Here is a 23731-nt window from a genome sequence, read left to right as displayed (position 1 = left end):
GTGCGCCACGACTGAGCTTGCTCTCTGGGATTCTATTTTCCCTTTTTCTTTGAGACGGGGTTTCAATAAGTTTTTAGTTCTGTACGTTGAGCTTCAGATTTCCCTGCCTCAGCCTCCCAAGTAGATCCCTTAACAGGTCTATGCTGCCAAGCCCGGCTCTGTGTGGGTATTTTGCTCTGCTGAAGCATTCTAAATCTGGTGTAGGTATACAGCTCTTCTCCATGGCTTCTCCTCTTCATTCCTCCCATGCTATCTGGGGTGTGTGAGTAGAGGAAACTTTAGAAATACTCAGAACCTAAAGCCTGTAAGTGTCTCTGAGGCTGGGAAGTGGGGTGACAGAGGACAGCAGGACAGTGGCACAACAGAATCAGCTAAGTGTTGAGAGGCGCACTGCCAAATCTTTTGGGATGTATTTTATACTCTGATACATTTCAAGAATATGCAATCCCAGTTACTTGGGAATCTGGGGCAAGAGGTAGCAAGTTCAAGGCCATCCTAAGCAATTTTTGTTAAACCTGGTCTCAAAGTAGAAAGCAAAAAGTGGGCTTGAGATGTAATTCAGTGTTACAACATTTTCCTAGCCTGTATGGGTTCATGAGTTCAATTCCAAGTTAAAACCAATCACAAGGCAGTTATGAGCATAAATGGGGGAGGAGTGGATGAGAAAGATTTACAATGTGTAAAACTCTGCCTGAGTCCTTGTGATTAGTCTATCACCACAGGTGTGAAGATGAAGATACACTGGTCCTTTCAGTGAACTGTACAGCAAAAATTTGAAAGAAAGGGGCTGGGCGTCCTCAAGAAAGCTACTTAGTACAAGAATTGTATATTAAAATTGCACTTGAAAACTAAGGAAACAGTTTTACTTTCTACCCACTTCAGACTGCTTTATTCTGGTTACAGCATGGACACATATTGAAACTCAGGGGTTGGTTCTTTGGAGACAGCACTGCCAGTCTTTGACCTGAAAAGTCTCATAATACATTTAACAGCAAAAAAAGAAAACTCATATTTTGAGGTGATCATAAGGACCCGGGCAACTCTGTTTAGTGAGACCACAGGTGTGTCTCCACTTAACCAGTAGGAAAGATCATGAGCATATCATGAGAGGCTTTTCCAAAAGGCAACATTAATTTTCAAGTGTTTAGATTGCAGAGACAAGGATTTCTCTCCAACGTACAATTCATCAACTTCCTTACTCACTGTAAAATCAATCTGCTCTGCTCGCGTGACATAAACAAGTCATTTCTCAGGAAGGAGACAGACCATATGTGAAGGTGTTTTACAGAAGCCCAATGGGGAATACGCCAATCAAAGAAGCATCTGCATTCTATTTCAATGTCAAATCACATGTGTGTTATAAAAAGGCAAGTGTATCGCATGCATTAACGATAGCTTTCCTGCAGAGTTCACCCACACCTTCCCTCAGCAACACACCCAGGGCAGCCATGGATGTTCTTAAAGAGAACATAGATCTCAGTGTACAAGGGCCAGCAACGTGTGCCTTTTGCAAACACCTGGGCATCTGCCCCTCACTTCCATGACAGAAGGAAACTTGCATTGATCCGTTAGATGGACTTTCTCAAAAATCGGCACTTTCTTATCAAAGCCTTGATAAATAAATATCAGAGCCTTATGCAATGGAGAGAAAACAGGAAACTGAAAAGAGTGGCATTGTTCTCAGGAGAGCTTGTTCTGTACAACTGAGATGGATTGAGATGGAAAGGAAGTGAGATCCAGCTCACTTCCAGCGTTAAGCAGCTCTATGACCTCAGGCAAGCCACTGTGCTCCGACAGGTCCCAGCTTTATGCAGCATGTATGAACTGACAGGGCTGAGCTAAGTCATCCCCCAGATCCCTTCCTGCTCTGAAATGTGTGTGAGTCTCCTGTTGCCTAGCCACCTCGTTGCGCTTGAATAGTAATGGGATCCTTTTAAGGTTGTCTCCTGACTGGAACCTTCTCCCAGTAGGAAGTTAGATACCTTGGAAACCCATATTAGCTTCTCTAAGCCACCAATGTGGGATCAGCTGCTTTCTAGCACGCGTGAGTACAGCTTCCAGGGGTACTTAACACACACCCTGGCTTCCTCGTTCAGAGAAAGCCCTGCACAAAGATTAAGGTGCTTCATTAGGAAGCCCGGAACTCAATTCGCTCTGCAGTCGATGGGATTCCATGGCTGTGTTTAAACGGCCAAATGAGTGGTTATTTATGTAATTAACTGAATGGACCTTATAAGCGTTCTCCCCAAAGTCCCTGCTCTCACAGGGAAAAAAAATTAAATGGAAGCTTCCCAGTGGACAATGTCTTTTTTGACCTAAAATAAAACAGGACTCCTCCTTTGCTGAAGGGAATATGTTCTGAGATAGCCCCCCACCAATGGATGCTTAAAGCCATAGATAAGACCAAAATCTGTCCGTTATGATTTCCTGTGCAGACTTACCCACGGCAGTTACATTTGCACGTTAAGAACAGTATGGTATTAAAAACTGTCTAATAATAAAAGGGACCAGTTACAGCAAAATACTCTAGCACAGATATGTGGAGAAAGCTTCGCTCTCCAAATACCTTATTGAACCGTAATCTTCTCCTTCTCGTGATAACGTCAGATAATACAATGTCTGAGTGATGAGATGAACAGAGATGAGTGACAGGCACGGCACATACTCCTAGGCTACTGTGCGACACACATCCTGTCACAGTCAGTCTGGTAACTGAGGTGGCAAAGTCACTAAGGATGGTGGCATTTCAGCATGGAAACAGCATAGTAACTCATAGCTTGGCTGGACGTGCAGAGATGGTGCAAGCTTACATCATGCTACTCTGAATTGCACACAATTAAAAACATATGTATTGCTTATTTATAGAAACTTGCATTTAATATTTTGGGACCATAGCTTCCTGCATGTAACTGCAACCATGGAAGGCAACACAGAAGGTTGGGGGGTGCCATGTTTATCTGTGTATTCATATTACTTCATTCATGCCAGCCCACAGCTATCCTCTACTTTCTATCACTCGCCTTCTCATTGGCCTTTATCCTTACATCACGTACGCCACCTAGACTTCAGCATAACAGTTGATGAAGTACTTTGTTTAGTTTCAAGTCATTTACAATGGTAACTTTGAACAAGAAGAAAAGTGTGGCTAGTGAAAGGGTTGCCAGCTCAAGACTTTGAGAAGAAGGAACAAAACAAACAAAACCTCAGGTCAGAGTGTGGGAGCCTTCTCCAGGTGAACTACCAATCCCTCATCTAATCACAGCGGTCACATGAACATTGTCTGTGTCAGCCAGCCTTTGGTTATATAGGAATGGGGATGGAGAGGTCTGTTATCAGAAGATGGGGACATATCTGGACAGAAAGATGGCCAATAAGAACAACTACCTGCACTTCCCAGCCTTTTGGCAAACATTAACTATAGAAGAGACCCTAGCCTAGAATGCCTTCAAGTTTCTACAGAATTTCCTTCTGGAAATACCAGTATTTTTATCGTATTCCTCATATATCAATTCCACAGATATTTATTAAATGTTTGCCATTTATAAAAACATGGGGAGTGTGTGGGGAGGGGCGATCTCACAGTATCTAATCTTCAAGAAGAAGTATACACATGAAGGAAAACAATGTTAACATATTAATGTTAATGTGGCACAGGCCTTGTGCACTGGAAGACAGGAAGATGCAGATCCTGCTGGGTGTGTCCCCAAGGATTTGCACCTATGGTTTCCAGGACTTTCGGAGCCTTCTGAGGGACAGACAGCCAACACATTTTCTTCCACAGTCACAGACAAACTAATTGAACAGTTTGTTGGCTGAGGAAAAGAAGCCTAATAGTCTTAAAAATTGCATGAAAATGACGGAGAGCTACAAATGAAATCTGCATTTGACTAGCTAAAGTGCCCGTATGTTGAGAGGGGAAGAAGAAGGAGGGAGAGGAGGAGGAGGAAGAATGGGTGGTGGTAGCTATGGTTTACCGAGGTTTTCAGAAATCTACCAAATTTTCTAAAATTGATAGTTTCAAAGGAGGCATGGTGCTATTGGAGTGAGTCAGAGTGTAAGACAGAGCACTACACACACATACACACACATACACACACACACACACACACACACACACACACACGCACACAGAAAACAACATTCAAACTTGCTGGCGTGGGACACACGTTACCCACTTGACGTCATATTTAGCTTTGAAGTCAGGTAGTAGAATGTTCTGTGTTAACTGCATTTTATGAGGATTTGGAGAGGATTTAGGCAAAGGCCGCACTAGCACATGATTTACTAGCTCTAATAAAAAAACATCAAGGCAATTGTTCAGATTGTATCTCAGACCAGTGAGAACAGAAGTTTAGAGAGGTGTCAGCAGCCCCCATATCCTCAAGTTGGGTTCAAAACAAGATCTGCAGAGTAGCTAATGATTCCACACTACCCTTCTAAAAGCGGCAGCAATTTCTAGAGAAGAAAATGATTGGAAGTAAATTAATTGATTAATAGTCAATCGGGTGAGAGGTGGAGAGAAAAATGTTCACTCATCTATCATTGTATTTGTTGGCTCAACAAACAGGTACTGCTCAGATTGCATTATAGAGCAAGGACTGTAGGTCTTGGGCCTAAAGACCCAGCTGTAAGCAGCTCAGAGGGGCTTCTCCCTGCAGCTTTGCTAAAAGGCGAGAGAGCAACAAAATGAACAAGTGAACAGAAAATACTATTTTAAGACGTAGGTAAATTTGTAAAGGAAACAGAGTGATAAGAAAAAAAATAACCACACTAGGGGCAGACTCTATTTTTATGTATTATCACCAGGATAGATAGCCTCTTCTGGAAAAGAAAACTGATGGTAAGACCTGCCATCTGTACTAACCATAGCACAAGGAAGTGGGTGAACGTTCCAGATAGAGAAGGAAGGAACGAAGCAGAAAAGCCCTCATGTCATTCAGTTCTTAGTGTGTCTGGCAAACAAAAACGGAAGACAGCTGTGGAGAATGACAAGTCATCTTGAATAACCTACGCCCTTGTATTAGTCAGCGTTGGGTCACTGTGACAAATTACCTGAGATAAACATCTTAATAGAGGAAAGGGTTGTTTGGGCTTATGGCTCCAAAGCTTACAGCTCACGGCTGTGTGGGCCTCTTGATTTGGGACTGTGTCAGTGCAGGATATTATGACAGAGATCATGTGGTGGAGGCTCCTGACCTCATGACAGCTGGAATCCAAAGAGGGACCCGGAAGAGCATTAGTCCCAATCTCCCCTTCAAGGGCATGCATCTAGAGACCTAACTCCCTTCCACTGGGCCTATCTCCTGAGGCTCTACCACCCCACCTCTAGAGTCCCACAAGTTAGGGACCAAGCTTTTAGCATAACAGTCCTCTATTTTTACTTTCAGATGGGACCTTTCTGTGAAACACTCCTGACAGTAGCTTCCCTTATTAAGAATCTATGTCTTCCAGTCTTCGTATAGATTATCATTCAACACTCATGGTAACTAAAAGCCCACAGAGTAGAGTTATCAGATGTGCTTGAGAAAGAGAAAAGAGTTACTGAAGGGCTAAACATGCATCCACAGTGGTGTCAGAACTGCATTCCGTACCCAGGTTGATCAATCTACAAAGCCAACGTTTTTGTAGGTTGTACTCTACAAACAAACTGACCCCGATGACAGGGCCTTCCCACCTAGGAATCAGTAAAGCTGAATGTGTTAGATCATGTCTCCAAGACAGGTGCACAGTGTCCTTCTTGCCCACCTGCTCACTTGCAAAGGCACCTTTCCAGTTCTTGCATCAGGAGGTATAGTCCTCACCCACTCCGGATGGCCCTGTGATGCATTTCTAATCATGTGCCCATGCCTCGCTCATCATGGTGCATGAAGCAAAACAAACCTTTCTACCTATCTCTTCTATCTGATACTTTGTCACAACAAAAGGAAAAAGACCAAATGCTGAAAATCAGTGCGAAGAAGTGGGATTGTTGCTGGGGCATATCTGACCATGTCCTTTGTAAGCTTTAGAAACCAGTACAGAGGACAAATGTGGAAGACTTGAGATCTCTGGGCTAGGGAGGCACTGAGGCTCTGAAAGCTGAGCTTAATACACTGTTTTGGTGAAAATGTGGAAGACTAGAATGCTGATAGAAAAGTAGACTGTCAAGACCATACTTACAGGGTTCAGATGGGAACAAGAACTCTACGAGGAATTTGATCTCAGGCGATTCATGGTACAGTTTGGCAAAGACTCTAGCGATGCTCTGCCCTCATTCTGGACATTTGAGTGAAGCTGCATTCAAAGATAATAGACTAATAATAGGCCAGAGGAAATTTCAAAGCAGCATAACACTCAGGGTGTGGCAGGGTTACTGCCTTCTGCTTTCAGCCAAATTTACAGTGAGCACAAAGTAGCTCAGAAACATGTGAAAATCAAGTAGCTCAGATAAGAAAGGAGCAAAAATGAAATTCAAGTCACATAAGAAGCAAATGTAGGATTGCCTCTTTGGCTAGTAGAAGGTAGCATCATCAGGCAGACACTGATTTTTAACACTGGGTCGAGAGCAAAGGTAATTTGAGGCCAAAACCGTGTAAAAGTGGAAAAGCGCTTAAAAAGTTTCCTTTTAGAAAGAGAGTAAGAGGAGAGAACTGTGGAGATGTGTTATTCAAACAGGACCACTTAAGAAAGTGATTCTCCGGCCGGGCGGTGGTGGCGCACGCCTTTAATCCCAGCACTCGGGAGGCAGAGCCAGGCGGATCTCTGTGAGTTCGAGGCCAGCCTGGTCTCCAAAGCGAGTACCAGGAAAGGCGCAAAGCTACACAGAGAAACCCTGTCTCGAAAAACCAAAAAAAAAAAAAAGAAAGTGATTCTCCAAGTTCAGCTACTCATTTAGACATGACTGTAGTCGCCCCAGGGAGTCCAGCTGCATCTTGGCCAGCTAGCAGAACTTGGTGCTAGATTTTTTTTCAGGCTCGCCAAAGGTACGTTATATAGTGACTAAGACTTGTATAAAGGTTGCCGGGAGAAAAAACAAAAGAGTGTGAACCTATAGAGGTGAAGCCCAGCACTCGCTTTTGTAGCACAGACATGTAAATGAGAATTAATGCCTTCACACAGAAAACAATGTACTCTTAAGCCTGGAGACCATAGGCCTTCATGGGTAAATGTATTCAGGCCTCGAAAGACAAATGAATGCCAGCAAGAACTCCAGAACATGTGACTGGATAATGAGATTTGAGTTAATGTAATGACCTCGAGTAGGTGGAAGAGTAAGTGTAAACTTTGATAAATAAGCCACAGGGCAGATAAATTGCCCAATGGGAAAGCCATTCCAGGACAGGACCTTGGGGTGAGCAGAGAAGCAGTGAGGGGAGCACATGACCTTGGACCTTCACTGGCTCTCCTGTCTCTTCTTTCCAAACTTACTGCCTCTGTCACACTTTGCCATGGTGCCTAGAAGGACACATCACTAGAAAACCCCATGTTCACTACCTTTGAGAGCCTCCGCTCCTAAGAGCTCCCCACCTCATTTCATGTGTTACAGGTGTTTGCACAAATACAATCACAAGCATTAGACAAGTAATAAAGAACAGCAATAGTTACGGCCTTCCTGGATCATAAGTGAACTGAGGCTTTAAGCATCTATACCTAGCCACATCCCAATTCAGTCTTCAGTTTCAGTTTCTACCATCCCACCACCATTTCCCTAATGCAGGCCCCTCTTTAACAATCAACTCCAACTTTCTCAGGGATCTCGTCTTCATCTCTTCTGTGGGGAACTTTGTGAATTTTTTTAAAAAGCCATAAATCATAACGTACTAATGTACATATTCATTTCTATCATTGGACTGTGAACATCCCTGGGCCAGGATAGATATGCTATAGTCTACAATGAATACATAATCAATTTGAGGACTAAATAAATAACAGCAGAATAAGGCAAAGAGAGATTTGTTGGAGTCATTGAATGCAAATAAAAAAATAAAAAGGCAAAATAAGACACTCACCAAACTGAAAGTCGATGTTTCTCCAATTCCTCTAGGTAAGATGTATCCCCTGAATAATCTTCAGCATCTCCAAGTCTCCACACAGTAGATCTTTCCTTCACAGAATGATCACCCTTGTTAGAATTAATCAATGAAGAGAGAGAGAGAGAGAGAGAGAGAGAGAGAGAGAGAGAGAGAGAGAGAGAGAAATAAATATTTTATTAATAGTAGATGACGAGTTCACCTAGGTTCAAGAGTTTTTTCCTCCAGGATGACCTGTGGAATCACCGATTACACAACAAGTCGCCAGTACTCCTTGGATTGTTGCATGCTTGGTATTCTCTCACCAAACTCTTCTCTGCACAAAGGCAGGAGCATGGAGCATTCACCATGTTAAAGCACACTGAATGGCACCTGTACCTGTTGTTACAACTGACAACTAAAAAGCAAACTAACCTTGATGATGCTATTACACTCAATCGGGATTTTGGCTCTAAGTTAAAACAGGAGTGCACCTTACATCAGCTCTTAGCAAAGGACATTTGAAAGGAGATTTACATAGCCAGTCTGTGGGAAAGAAAGGGAGGAAGCTGCGTTTCAAAAACAGGAAAGAAGGACTTGATGAGTTCTTAAGATTCTGTCTCCTTCTGCTCTATGCTTCAGCAGGCCATTGCATACTAGCTTTGCCTCCATTAACCTCTGAGTGCTATAACCTATGACCCTCCTAACCTTAAGCTCAGTACTTGTACAGTGTCTGTGAAGCTAATTTATTAGAATTTGAAAGAATCGTGCAACATGACGCTGGGTCTAGAGACCTGTCATTCAACCTGGGAGTCCTGCTATGGTAGAAAGTGGGGTAGGGAACAATTACCCCAGCAGGGGCCTCTCTTCCCCTTCCACCAAATCACCTCACATTTTACCTGTTTCATGTATGGGAGTCTCCTGGAAGATTTTAGTACAAACGCCAGCTACAAAAAGGAGTTTGAAGAACGTGAGCCCAGAACAGTGGGACACTGGGTGTCACATTTATAACAGTGGCCTTAAAACCCTTGTCTTCCTCTTCGTGCTTTCACTTGTCATTTGGTAGGGGCCAGTTTCTTGAAATTCCTTGATCTCAGCTGATCCAAGTGTCAGCATAACTCAAGAATTTGTTTTGCAATCACAAAGTTCGGCTTGGGGTGGGCAGGTTGCAGGAACCAGGAAAACCATAGAAAACCAGGTGGAGTCAATGTGTCATCAAATCCCTAGTGAATCCATCGGGGCTTATTTCTTTTATACGGAACTGATCAGTTTGATTACTTTAAGAACAAAATCCAGTTATGACAGCCATGAATTTGAAATACTTTCTATTGTGGTCCTTTTTATCTTCCTTAGCCTTTAGAGCTCTTAAAACAATAAAAACATTTCTGATCAGATTATTCACACTGGTGTTCTTAATTACCCCATTCCTGAGGAACTTGAAGAGTGTCAAAATTCCTGAAAAAAAATGTGAGACTTCTGAATTGTCCCATATGTCTTTGTAGCCATTTAAATTATAAGTTGATCCCACTTCTTTATGAGTTTCTCATTTTATTTTATCTTCCTAGATAGAAAGTTGAAGTGGGGTCTGGAGAGATAATTCAGTAGTTAAGAATACTGACTGTTCTTCCAGAGGACCTGGGTTTGATTCCCAGCACCCACATGGCAGCTCACAAGCATCTGTGACCCTAGTCCTAAGGTGTTCCAGGGGTACCAGGCATGCACATAGTGCAAAGACATGCAGGAAATACTCATATATATAAAATTAATAATTCAGAATAAAAGAAAGCTGAAATGGATGCCAAGATCTTGTCTATCAGTTTGGCTTACACACTCACAGCCTTTACCTACAAAAATGCAGGTGTTTTATGCTAGAGACCATTGCATGCATTCTATTTGGTTAATCTATGAATATCTGTCCTGTTTCCTCAACTAAGCTTCTGACAAGAGTGGGATTCAGTATATATCACTGGGTCTTTCACAGAACCTAGCATGATAAAAAAAAAAGAAAAGAAAACATACTAGATGTTCAAGAAACAGTTATTAGGTTGTTTCACTCACATTACAACTAGCAATGATGAACATTGCCTCCAGCTTTTAAGTCATAAAGAAAGATATGAATAAATTCCAAAACTCAAAAAAGTTCCCTAACTCTTTATATTTTCTTTAAAGAATAAATATTTAAATCTATACACTAAAAATACTTCAAATTGGTTTTCTGAAAAGTATGAAATCATGGAAACTCATTCATGTCCAAAGCAATAAACCTCCCCAAAACAAGAATACAAAGAATTTTTATTTTTAAAAAAATGTGAACACAATGAAAAAGGAACCCCAGCTGAGAACCTGGGTTTATATGCTATCTCCATGGCATCTAATACTCTCAGGTGTCCACTAAGCACAAATTTTTATCTTGACTCTATGCCTAATAAACAAGGCTTCAACTACAGTAGTGTCAATTCTTAAAAGACAGAGGAGGCCCTCTGGTTCGTTCCAGATTTAAGTCCTGCCTGAACTATGAAGTAGAGAAACATTATCTTTAAAGACTGGAAGCCTGGGGATGGATTTTCCTGAAGTAGTACTTTAGAAATGTTATTACCTGTACTTTAGAAGAGAAATCAGTATGCAAATCTGTTCTAGAACACCACAGTATAGATATTATATGTGTGGCTATTCATATCCTGACTCAAAACATAAATAAAAAGCAAATAGTTGAAGGTAGATTTCTGAAACTCAGAATCTGATTTCCACACTGCTGGACTAAATATTTGGTTGATGAGGCTTGCTATTCAGAGCCAGCATTGACTAGGAAGGGCTGAGAGACCTCTCTCCCATGGGTAGTATAGAGTGAGGAACAAGTATCTCAAGAAGTTTTGGAAACCTCAATGCATAATGCTAATGCTGTAGTGAGAATGTAAACAGACTATCAGAAGACACACATATATGTCCCCTCCACGCTTACTGAATACAGGTGGACAAGGTCCATGAATAGAAGGCTTTTAGTCTTAGAAGTAGAGAGACTGTTTGTCTTACACAGATCAGACCTCAGTTTAATGAAAGCCAACTCAGACTTATATATAATTGTGTGGAACTAACATATTATGACTTTCTTTGTAAATAGAAATCATAGAGGTAAGCATGCATATATAAAAAGTTAAATATATTTTAAATACTACATATCACACTGCATATTTATATTTTATATATTACATCATATATTTTACTGTGTATAATATTAATATTATAATATATATAATTTTATATTTATGTAATTCTTCTTAGGAGTAAGACACTAGCCCTCAAATGCTTTATTTTTTATTTCTTTTTAGTTTTAATTGTGTCTAAATGTGTGTGTCTGCATATGAGTATGTGCATATTTGAGTGCACATGATCATGGAGAACAGAGTTGTTGGATGCCTGGAGCTGGAGTTCTAGGCAGTTGTAAACCACCTGATAAGGGTGCTGGAAATGGAACTTAGACCTTTTGCAAGAGCAGTGAGCTCTCTTGACCCTTGAGACATTTCTCCAGCCCTCAGATGTTTTAGAATATTAATGTAAACAGAATCTGCACAGTGTGATATACAGCATAAGTGGCCAAGTGGGTGTTTAACTCCCTTTCTGGTGCATTTATTGTAGGAGTTTAGGAAGCTGGGTAGAATACAGGAAAGAACTAGGCTCCAAGGTCATCTGACCTCATGACCTCTGTGTCTATTTGCTTCTCCAGTAAAAAAACAAAGTGCAGAGTTCCTATACGCTTGTTCAGATGTTTTTGCCCCTTGATCATAGTTGCCTCCCTAAACCCCTGGGCTCAAGAACAAGGTCAAGGACATAGGATCCCAGTGGAGAAAGCTGGCATTTCAGAGGCCAGGGACAGGGTGCAGTAGAGAAGCCTTGCTATGCCAGCACAGTAAAATACCACTCAGCAGCAGTCCAGCTTTCCTGACACCTTGCAGGGACTTTGAGCATGCTCTGTAGGGAAGAGTGCTGCACCTGCCCATCTGGCCAGATGATGAGCATAGGAATTGTTCCCATCAAAGGAGGTGGCTCCGGAAAGCGGAAATGGTGTCTGAAGGCTGAATCCTGAGGATTACCTATGCTTTTGAACGGCCCTGGGAAGATCAGAAGAGAGCTGGGGAAACTTCAGTGCCAGCGTGAGCAACGCTCAGAGATTTTTTTAAGAGGACAGGAGAGGAAGATTTGATGCTAAGAGGCCTGAGTTAATAAGATCACAGAATTGCAAGCCATGGATAACAACAAATGCCAGGTGCATGTAGGAATCAAAGCAAATTAATAAGACATGCTGTTGTTTCTGTCTTTGCTGCTATTACCACCAAAAAAAAAATATGGTAAATGTAGATTCAAATTGTCAGCCTAAGTCTTAAAACCATACAGTACAAATATTGCTTCTCCTTTTCAGATCCACACCCATGTGTCAGCCAAAGACATCACAGGAGAGATAAGGAATCTCAGGCTACACAGTTCAGGGTTAGACTTGACAGACTCCAGCAACCAATTCCACAGGCTTTTCTTTCTGCCTCGTGTAAGATAGCCAGCACCCCTGACTTCTCAGAACCACAAATTCAGATGGCTCTCTGGTCTTTGATATTTTAAGAACCAATAGTTTCCTTCCAAAGTTCAGGGTGAGCCTTATTCCCCCACAGCCACTCCATGAGTATCAATTGTAATTCCAGCTGCTATATAAAATGTAGGCTTATGTAGGAGTTTGGTGTGTCAGACTGGTAGTTCATTGTGAAGAGGGTGTTGTATCTTTTTCTAGCAAGTGGGATATCTGTCCTTGCTTCCAACACTCAGCAGCTTGCCTCTTGAGTGTGTTTCAAAGTCTGTCTTCACACAGCTCTCTGACTACTCAGAATATTCCCATCATGCCCACACCACTTCTGGGTCTGATTCAGTATTTAGACAAATGTACATGGCCCCCAGGGAAGAACTTACTGTCCCAAGCAACTGACTGGCAATTCATGGAATATAATATCAAAAGTAAAATGATGCTAGCCATGGTGCCACAGCAGTGTAATCACCACTACTTGAGAGGTTGAGGCAGGAGGATTGCAAATTCGAAGCCTATCCGGGTAACTTACTGAGACCTTGTCTCCAAACAAAGTATAAGAAAAGACTGGACACAGCTGAACAGCAGAGGGCTTATGTGCTGAGAGCAAGGATCTAGCTTCCGTTCCAACTAGGGAAGGAACAAGCAGTGAGGGAGAGACAGGAGAGAGAAAAGAGAAAAGGAAAGGAAGGAAGGAAAAAAGGAAAGAAAGGGGATAACTGCTTAACTAAATAAACAAACTCAGAAAACACAGGGAAATTTTGGAGTTTCTATATCGATTATATTTGTGGCCATCTTTCCTACTTTCTCCCAGCTGCAAAGTTTATTGCCAGCAATTAAGTATGAGAACCTTGGAAAAGGCATTAAAAGGTTGATGTCAGACCCATGCTGTCCTAGCAGGTCATAGGTATTTTCCCCTCTGACAATTGTTCCTTGTTAAGATCACCCAAAGCTGGGGAGCAGAAAATATGTATCTAACTAAAAGGAGAAAGGGTTGCACATCGTTTTTCCTAAGCACCATTGAATCAATACAAAACAGGTTCTAGAGCCAGGCAGTCAGGCTTCAGAGCCCAGTGCCCGTGCAGTCTTCTTGCTGAGGTGGGTGTCATTCTGGCTAGGTCCCTTCTTCCATGTTCCGTTTGCTCACCTGTAAAGCAGGAATCATGATGAGGATGGCAGCTCTGCACTTGTTATTACGAGAGTAAGAAGTAAGAATCCTTACTATCATCCAGCAATGCAGCTATTGAGGCAGAGTACTCCCGTCTTTTGATTTCTCAGCCACGCCCCCCCCCCCCATGACACAGACTGAAGTAGAAAAACTACCACAATCTTCAGTACTGAAATTGGCCATGTGTGCATTAAAATGTGCCATCTATGTGCTGAATGGTGACCTGCTACTTATAGATGAAAGAAAACAGAAGTGACATTAAAGCTGGTCTTAAAAACAGGCTGTAGCTGGCGGTGGTGATGCACTCCTTTAATCCCAGTACTTGGGAGGCAGAAGCAGGAAGATCTCTATGAGTTCAAGACCAGCCTGGTCTACAGAGGAAGATCCAGAACAGGCACCAAAGCTACACAGAGAAACCCTTTCTCGAAAAAACAAAAAAGAACAGTCTGCAAAATTGTTTCGATAGAGCTATCCCTTAAATCTTATCTTTTAAACATGTTTTGCTTATTATTATTGTTTGGGTGTGTGATTGGTGGGAAAGCATGTGCTGTGGTGCCTATGTGGAGGTCTGAAAACAACTTTGTGAAGTCAGTCCTTTACAACTTTATGCAGGCTCTGGAGATTCACTCTAGGTCACCAGGATTACATGGCCAGCATTTTTGCCCACTGGACCACCTCACCTCACCACATCATGCTGCTATTAACGGAGCGAGCATATTCTAAACATATGCATCAGGATACAATTTCAATATTGTGTGAACTACATATATGCTGTCCTTCCTCCAAGGATGATGGCTATATAGTAGGTGATAATCAACCCTTACAGTGTGACCATGACACATTTGGCCCACTGTGGATGGGAAGTTTCTCTTACAACTAGATTTAATTAGACACAAAAGGAGAGAATCAAGATAATTAAGATAACTCAGATCAGTTTTAGACAAAGGACAAGACCAGGATGGAAGGAATCCTTTAATTTGAATTTCCTATTGCCATCCTGATCCTTATGCCCTCTCTCTCTCTCTCTCTCTCTCTCTCTCTCTCTCTCTCTCTCTCTCTCTGACATATTCTCCTCAGGCTGACTTTAAACTAGTGATCTTCCTGACTCTGCCTCCAGAGTGTTGATATTATAGGCATATCTCACCATGCCCAGCTACTTCAACTTTCTCCTAGCCTACATTTGCTGAATAATGGTCAAAAACCACTTAGTTTTAGAAATGGTTATCTAAAAACTAGATTCACAACACCAGTAAAGACATTTTGGTCATTATTTTTAAAACCTGGGCTACCTAATTTAAATTAGTTTATTGAGTTGTTGGGATTTTTATTTTGTTGTTGTTGTTTAGGTCTGGGAGCGCAGCATGGTGACAGGTTACTATGTATTTGATCCTGTGTTCCATATAGCCCTGGCACTGTATACTATAAACAAATTAATAAAATATGAGATTGATACACATACTTCCTGGCAGCTCTGATCATGCCAAGCAAGTCCCTGAAACACAGCACAATCAACACATTTTCTAATTGTCTTCTCAAGATGGAATGTCACCCAGACAGATTAACTTAAACTAGACTTCCCAATAGCTTAGAGAAGTCTGAATCGGATGTAATAAAAATTTATTGGCTCTGTAGATTTGTTAGGCATTAGCCACTTTAGCATGTCCCACACTTCACAACCTGCTTTGAAGAACAAATTACTTTCAACCTGGAAATACATTTTAAGAAATCAGAGCTAATAATCAGTGATTGCTGTTTTCATGGTCTTTCTGGTACCAGTCTTTCCTCTTACCTTAGCATGTAAGTCATGGACTTCTTTGAAGAGGTTGAGATCACAGTCCCTAGGGCAAGGATCAGTTTTATAAGAAATGCTCCCTAGAGTTAAAAACACAAAGGTGGGAAAAATAGATTATAGAGATTTTCACTTCAGAGGCGATGTCATCTCACACCACCAATACATAAGAGCTTATAGAAAGTCTGACAAGTTGGGGCTAAAAGAGTCCTTTCAAAGAAGGAGGCACCACTCTGATCCATGCCCACTGTTTCAGGTCAGTTACTGTATGAACTTAAAGTTGGGCTGGTCCATAAGCCACACAATGTGGGTTTATTTTACAAGTACACTGTCTTGGAGTTGCCTCCTACCTTCGTCAGGGGAGGATTCGCCATCATCAGGTACATCTCTGGGACCGCAGTTCTACATCATCTCCTCTACACTGCTTATTGATGGTCTCTTGTGAATCCTAAGCTGACAGTTGTCTTTCTGCAAGCTGTGCATCTTTCTTTATTCACTTTTCCTGCATCTTGAATGACTCACTCAGTGTGAAGGTTTCTGAGCCTCAATACTATTGATATGTTGGACTAGAGAGTGCTTTACTGTGGGGCTGTCTTAAGCTCTGCTAGTGGCATCCTTGGCTTCTACTCACTGGATTCTAGAAATGTCCTCTACATTCTCATCTCATCCTCTTCCATTAGGACAATGAAAAGTATCCCCAGACATTGCCAAAACACCTACTGAGGGACGAAGCATGGCCAGTCAAGAACACTGTTCTACACCACAAAGCCCTTATAGACAATGTGTTTAGTTCTTTGTTTTTCCAATAGTGTCTAGTGATGATTGGCATAGGGTACTTTCCCAGCAGACATTTCTTAAGCTAAAAACAAGTAACTATTAATAAATAACAAAATTATCCCCAAAGCAGGTGTTAACTACCATGTTATGTCATCCACACCATCAACTGGATGTCTCACTTCAGCGAATCCCTGTGCCAATGCCTCAACTCAGGATCTCATAACAAATATCCTACTCTAGAAGCTTCTAGAGCTTGGAGTATCTTGGAACAGCACTAGCTTTGTTGAAGTTGATAGTTCAATGAGTGATAGCTTCATCCACAGGGAGACAAGTATGAAGACTCAAGCCTTGATTCTTGCTCTACCCTTTACCTCCAAGAGTTGAATTCTACACCATCTGTCATTTAGCGTTGCCCTGGCCAGTGTTTTCAAGTGTAGAATCAGTAGTGTCAAATTTCTAGGACATGGTTGCATGCTTTGGGAACCTTTGATCCTTCAGGGGCAATCCAGCCAGGCTCAAGCTCCTGTCTGTGGCTCACTATAGGGGAACACAGTTTCACTACATTTTTGACCCCACCTCAGTGGACTATGCCCAGCTACAGACAGACACCAGGAAAAGTAAGATCTTCTAAGTATCCCTTCCTCAACACTGGACATTCAGTCTACTGAGATGAAATGACATAAACCCTTGGACAAGCTTCTCTACTGGGAGTAAAGCAGCAAAGTTGATATGTTCAAAATCAAGTTAGAGGTGAAGAGAAGAGAAAGATGTGGGAAGCAGCATGTTTATTTAGCTTTAAGTATGACTATTCTAGGATTTATGATTTGCATTCTTGCTATATAGTTGCACAAGAAACATCTAATAGAAAACATTTTGCATTTTTTAGTATTTTCTAAGAATCTCATCTGTATTGTGTTGGTTACTATTGCGCGTGCGCGCGCGCGCACACACACACACACACACACACACACACACACACACACCAAACCTTTAAACTATTATCATTATACCATTCTAGAGTTTCGGCAGATTGAGAAATTGAGATTCAGATCAAAGAATTTCCTTTGAATCAAAAAGCAAATTAGTCAAAAATCTAAAATTTGATCTTAGTTTTATTTTACCTCAAAGCCCATGTATTTAATCCTTCTGGTGTATCTTACTCAAGAAACCACACAATGTTTTCTACTTACATATAACATTTTAAAACATTGGACATGTTATTTTTTGCTGCTGGAACAAATTACCTCAAATTTGTGGCTTAAAATGACGCTCATATATTATATCACATTTATTTTTGTGGCTTGGATGTCTGGGCACAGCCTGGCTCTGCTGGCTTCACTCCTGAAAGCCTCACAAGGCTAAGATCAATGCAGTAGCCAAGACTGTGGTTCTATAGGGACTCTTGTAGTCTTGCTGGTGTGGGCAGGATCTACCATGTCTGACACATTTCAGGTGATCCTCTCTGCTTTAAAGTCAAGAGCATCAAGGTACATCTTCCTTTTATTATTTTTTTCTTTTTCTGTTTCAAGTTTTATCTCATTTGTGCGTGTGCCTGTGCATGTACATGAATGCATGTATCAACAGAGGCCAGAAGAAGGCATCTGATCCTGTGGAAATGGAGTTACAGGTGGTTGTGAGCACCTGGCATGGGTGCTAGGAACCAAACTCTAGCCCTCTGAAAGAGCAACCAGTAGTTGTAGCTAGAGTGGCCCACAGTCAGGACAAATCTCTGTCACCTGCCATTCCCACAGCCGCTCAGACCCAACCAAGTAAACAGAGACTTATATTGCTTACAAACTGTATGACCATGGCAGGCTTCTTGATAACTGTTCTTATAACTTAAATTAATCCATTTCCATAAATCTACACATTGCCACGTGGCTCGTGGCTTACCAGAGTCTTCACATGCTGCTTATCATGGCAGCGACTGGCAGTGACTCTCTCACTCAGCTTCCTGTTCACTTAATTCTCCTCTCTGTTAGTCCCGCCTATACTTCCTGCCTGGCCACTGGCCAATCAGTGTTTTATTTATTGACTAATCAGAGCAATTTGACATACAGACCATCCCACAGCAAGTAGTTTTAAACCCTGATCCCTCATTGCAGAACCAAGTCATGTCTTTTCTTGCTTTGAATCTCCAATTGCTTTGCTATCAACAGCCTAAGATAGCTTTCTATTTCTTTTTAGGTTAGGTTCATCCAGATAACCTTTCTTCTAACATTTGAAAGTTGTAAAAGTATAGACACAGACATTTAGACAATGCCTTGGAAATTGTGCCTACCAGGAACAACTTTTGAGTTCCTTAAGTTAGAATATAATATTGGGACTGGAGAGGTAGCTCACTGGTTAAGGTCCTCTGCTCTCCTAGAGAACCACAGCTTGGCTTCCAGCACCTATATCAAGAGGCCCACAGTCACCAGGGGATCCAACACCCTCTTCTGCTCTCAATGGGCATATATATATATATATATATATATATATATATATATATATATATGTATATATATATGTATATATATATATAGACATGCACATACATACATACATACATACATACATATCCTAAATACCATAAACAATAAAAGTAATACTCAATTAATAAAAATTCATAAAAATAATAAAATCATATTTCAGGAAATATAAAAACAATGTTCATGCTAAGGAAGTAAAGTATTTATTAAGAAACAGGAACCTAAAATTCTAAAATTTTCTTGGTTCTCACACAAACTGCCTTCCCTATAATGGACAGATGATAGAGAGATAAGTGATATACAGACAGGCAGACAGATATTTTGAGCTTAAATACAATCACAGCATGTATTTTCACATAAACTTCCGTTTTTAATTCAATGAGAAATTAGCTATCTTTCCAATACATGAATAGATCTTCTCCCTTAAGTTGACCTCTTTCCCCTTGGTAGCCATCATATCATAGTCAAGTTTCATATCATAGCCAAGGTTTATCTTACTCTACCTATTCGTGTAAGCCATGCTATGTTTGCCAACTTGTGTTTCAGCCCCTAGGTACGTGTATGAAGGTATGTACATATGCACTGATGTACTTTTCTTCCTGAACATAAAGGACAAAAAATATTGTATGCCTCTTTCGATATTCCTTCTCACTCACCGATATCTGATGGAATTCCTTTTAAGTCAGAAACTCGAGCTCCAATGTATTCTTCATTTAGCATAGCATCATAGCACTATGAAAAGTAGCTTATTGAAGTTTCTCTTCCAGTGAGCATTCACTTATTTATTCCTTACTTATTTTTATTTTTTATCAAAAGATTCAGACAATACAACCATTTTGGCAATGTTTGTTTGATGGAACTGCTGGCACAAAGATAGTGCTGTCTTAAATATTAATAGATGATGCTAAATAGTTTTCCTGTAATTTGTAACAGAGTCTTACTTTGTAGTCCAGGATGCCTTCTCGTCACCATCCTGCCTAAGCGGGTCTCAGATGTTGGAATTATAGGTAGCAACTACAATACCAATCAGTAGGCTGACTTTTCAAAGTGTGTTTTGGGATCGACCTGAGCTATCACTAAGTGGACAAGGCACTTGCCACGCAAGTGAGAATCCTGTATTTCCAGTCCCCAAAATCTGTGCAAATGCAGGCGGGCTTGTTTGCCTACCTGCAATTGCAACAGAGAAAAGGGACTGTTTGGGCAAGCTGACTAGTTAGACTAGCTATAAAGGAGATTTGGTTCAATTGAGAGACTCCACCTAAAAGAATAAGGTGAAGAACAACCAGGAAAGTGTCCTGACATTAACATTGGACCTCCACATGCACACAAACGCCTGGGTATATGCACACACAAATGCCTGGGCACGTGCACACACAAATGAAGCCACATCCATGCCAGCATGCACATGTTCATGCATACCATACACATACACTATGAACATGCAAGCACTATATAATAAAATCCATTTCCCCAAATCTTTGCCACAAGTAGGCCATTTCTTAATTACTAATTAGTGTTATAACCAGAGAAGGTGACCTCTATCAGTGACCTTTTATATATCTCTCATATGTGTAAAATCCTTGTCAGGTTTTAGGTACAACATATCTGTCATTTGCTGTGTGTGTAGGTTATATTGCTATTATACATTAGCAAATAATTATACATTTTATCATTAAAATGCACTTCTTAAAAGATTTAATCCTTTTAAAATTTTAAATGTTAGGTTTCTGGCTGCTGGCATTGCCTCTTCAGATTTATTTTTATCCTATTTGTTGTTATTTCCTGATTACTCCATAGGTATGCAACTTTTATTTAACATTCTCTCATGTGCATGTGCTGTACACTCTGTATAATCAGAATTTTCTTATTAATTCCTTTTGACAATGTATTTTACGAGAGGAATTTTCCAATGTTATAAAACACAATTTATTTCTTTTTATTCAGCTTGCTTTTGTACTTCATTTCTTCGGATTCTTTGTATTAGTGCTTGGATTGAATTGATAGCGTTTCTTTTTTGGACTCAGCTGCTTCTTTTTTTGTTGTTTTGTTTGTTTATTTGTTTGTTTGTTTTTTGAGACAGGGTTTCTCTGTATAGCTTTGACGCCTTTCCTGGAACTCATTCCATAGCCCAGGCTGGCCTTGAACTCACAGAGATCTGCCTGCCTCTGCCTCCCAAGTGCTGGGATTAAAGGTGTGTGCCACCACCACCCAGCCTGGACTCTATTTCCTCAGGTCTGTGTTTTTCTGTGTGTCTCAATTCAACTCTGATATCTTCTTTCACCATGTAGAGTCATAGACAAAAGAACCAGTAGCTGTGGAATGGTGGGTGCCTGGTTTTAGAAAGGGAGTGGTAAGAGAGGCCAGGGCCCTGGGAATTTAAAGAATATGGAAGGGAATGTTTTAAGGAGCTTACAAGTGTCCCCTAGAAAAGAGTCAGCCAGGGAAGGGCCAGCAACTTCAGAGACCATACACCACCAGACACAGTGGGTCTCTTCTCCTCATCCCTGCACACACCAGCCCACTGGGGCATCAACAATAATGGCTTTAAGATACAGAAAGAGGCAGAAATAAAGAACACTGTATCCCAGTGCTGTGGTCCATCTCAACTTTCTGTGACAGCTTAAAGAAAATTGTGGGTGGGCAAGGTCCCTAACTCTGTTAAAAAGTCCTCCGGTCATTGGTAGTGTTGACAAAACACGAATGGATACTTTAAGATCGGAGGTGGGTGCTATGGTTCACCGCAAACTCCTTCCACACGTGTGCAGAGCTCTGTGACCCTGAACACACAACAGCCCTGTGTTGTGTGTTCAGGGTCAAAGTCAAGGGCGAGCGTACCTCTTTCCTTACAACTTCATCAGTTTGATTGAGAGTCACTGGCAACTTTGTGTCTGCATGCCATGCATTATGCCTGGCTAACTTCAGAACACTTGAATCTAATTAGTGCTTTGAAATTCAAATTATTGACTTACGATTTAAATATCATAAACTGTACATATTTTATCTGCATAGCTCAGAGGATTTGACAAATCCTAGTCCCTATGTACCACCCCACAAGTCAAACATAAAGCATTACTGTATCACAATAAAAAAAAATGCTCAAATAAAGTGATATGAGAGAAAGCATCTACAAAAATACTACTGGGTTCATTTTGTGTTGGCCATCTACTGCTGGGCACTGGGCCTGCCCTTAAATGTGATTTATATACTCAGTAACATTCCATTGGGGAAAATTAATTTTTCCTTTGCAAGTGGTATCAATTGGTGAACATTTCTGTGTTAGAGATGGGGGCTTGTGTCCGTTTTCCCCACTCAGCACTGGAACCCTGTCTGGCCTGAACCTGTGTAAGCTTTGCGCAGGCTTCCATGGTCTCTGTGAGCTCATACGTGTGTCAGTCCTGCTAATGTCTGGAAGGTCTTGTTGTCCTCTGTCCCCTCTGGCTCTTACAATCTTTCTGCTTCCTCTCCCAGAGTTCCCTGAGCCTGGGGGTGGGGTGATGATGTTATCCCATTTCAGACTGACTCTGCCCACCCCTATGCCCATTCTCCGCCCACCCTACATTGTATAGATTAACCCTTGAACTTGCATTGCTCAAGCATTCTTGGGTGCATTGTCCTTCACTGGAGCATGGTTACAAGGGGCTACACTTTTAGGGGAAGCTGTGTCTCCACCTCCCAGCAGCTACCAACTGGCAATGACTTCCTGGCCACAGCTGGGATTGAGCTTTCATCTGACTTGGGTTTGAATGGGTTTTGTGCATGCTGTCCCAATCCCTGTGACGTTATGTCCTCCATTTTGTTGATAGCACTGTTTTCTTTCTAGAATATGTTGATTTTTTTCCCTGCTTCTTACTGGCAGGCTTTTCGGTTCACCCTAGAGGGGCAGCATGGCAGCCATGGTATTATCAGTACATGGCTCCATTTTGCACTTTTGGCTTTCAGTTTAACTGAGGATGTATGTTCAATCCTGTGAGTTGATTTTTTTCTTCAAATTTGGAAATTTTTCAGTAACTGCTTTTAAAAATATTTTTTATCATCAAGTCTTTGATAACTTTGTACAATGTGATTTTATTATTTTCCCTCCCCAACTTCCTTCACCCAATTCCTCCCAGATCCAACCCCATCCCCCGTCTTTAAAAAAATAACACAGTAGCCGGGCAGTGGTGGCGCACGCCTTTAATCCCAGCACTCGGGAGGCAGAGACAGGCAGATCTCTGTGAGTTCGAGGCCAGCCTGGGCTACCAAGTGAGTTCCAGGAAAGGCGCAAAGCTACTCAGAGAAACCCTGTCTCGAAAAAACAAAAAAAAAAAAAAAACAAAAAAAACAAACAAACAAACAAACAAAAAACACAGAGAGTTCAATTTGTGCCTACTTTTTAAGTGTGTTTTTCTTCCCTCATACTGTTCTTTTCCTCCTCAGTCTCTACCACACACACAGACAGCTGTGGGATGTCACCTGAAGGGTTGGTTCTCCACTCTCTCAAGTTTCCTCCCACTTTTTCTTTTTTACATTATAGACTGGCTGACTTCTACTGTTCTGTCTCCAGGTCCGTAATCTCTTCTTTTCACCATTCTGATGCACTGTTGAGCTTATCTGATGAACGTCTTATTGAAGCCTTAGAATCTCAGTTTTGTGTTCGGTTATTTGGTTGGTTGTTTGTTTTTGATGACTTCCTTTCTATAGCAAAATACCCAAATTACTCATTTATAAAGACCAAATTTCTTTTGCTTTTGCTTGAATTTTGTGAATATATTTATATTGACTTCTTAGATAATGTTCACTAGTAAATTTAATAACAGAACTATATTGGATTTATCTTTATTCACATTTCCCTTTCTTACAGATATAGTTTATAATTTCCTATTTCTTAACAAGTCTGTTAACTATAATTTCCTTTAGAGATAGTGTAGAAGACACTGGATTCTGTTGTATTCCTCCAAAAGGTTTTATTATATTTTGTAGTGAGTAGTTCATTCC

At 41.1% G+C, this 23731-nt stretch overlaps 1 protein-coding gene across 1 annotated transcript in view; it reads right to left on the bottom strand.

The window, feature by feature from the left end:
* The window catches only part of LOC128103813 (uncharacterized), a gene marked incomplete at its 5' end in the record, with an annotated part of 276502 nt that overhangs the window by 124340 nt on the left and 128431 nt on the right, over window positions 1–23731 (bottom strand). Inside the window, 2 exons of the mRNA XM_052728456.1 lie at window positions 7989–8101; window positions 15510–15592. Coding sequence (XP_052584416.1) covers window positions 7989–8101; window positions 15510–15592 — 196 coding nt within the window. The remainder of the gene's footprint in view (window positions 1–7988; window positions 8102–15509; window positions 15593–23731) is intronic.

This window comes from Peromyscus californicus, unplaced genomic scaffold (genome assembly GCF_007827085.1).
Source record: "Peromyscus californicus insignis strain IS unplaced genomic scaffold, ASM782708v3 Scaffold_8__1_contigs__length_139910024, whole genome shotgun sequence".
Classification (NCBI taxonomy): Eukaryota; Metazoa; Chordata; class Mammalia; order Rodentia; family Cricetidae; genus Peromyscus; species Peromyscus californicus.
The sequence above is the reverse complement of the archived record's forward strand: the minus strand, read 5'-3'. Positions and strand labels throughout refer to the sequence as shown.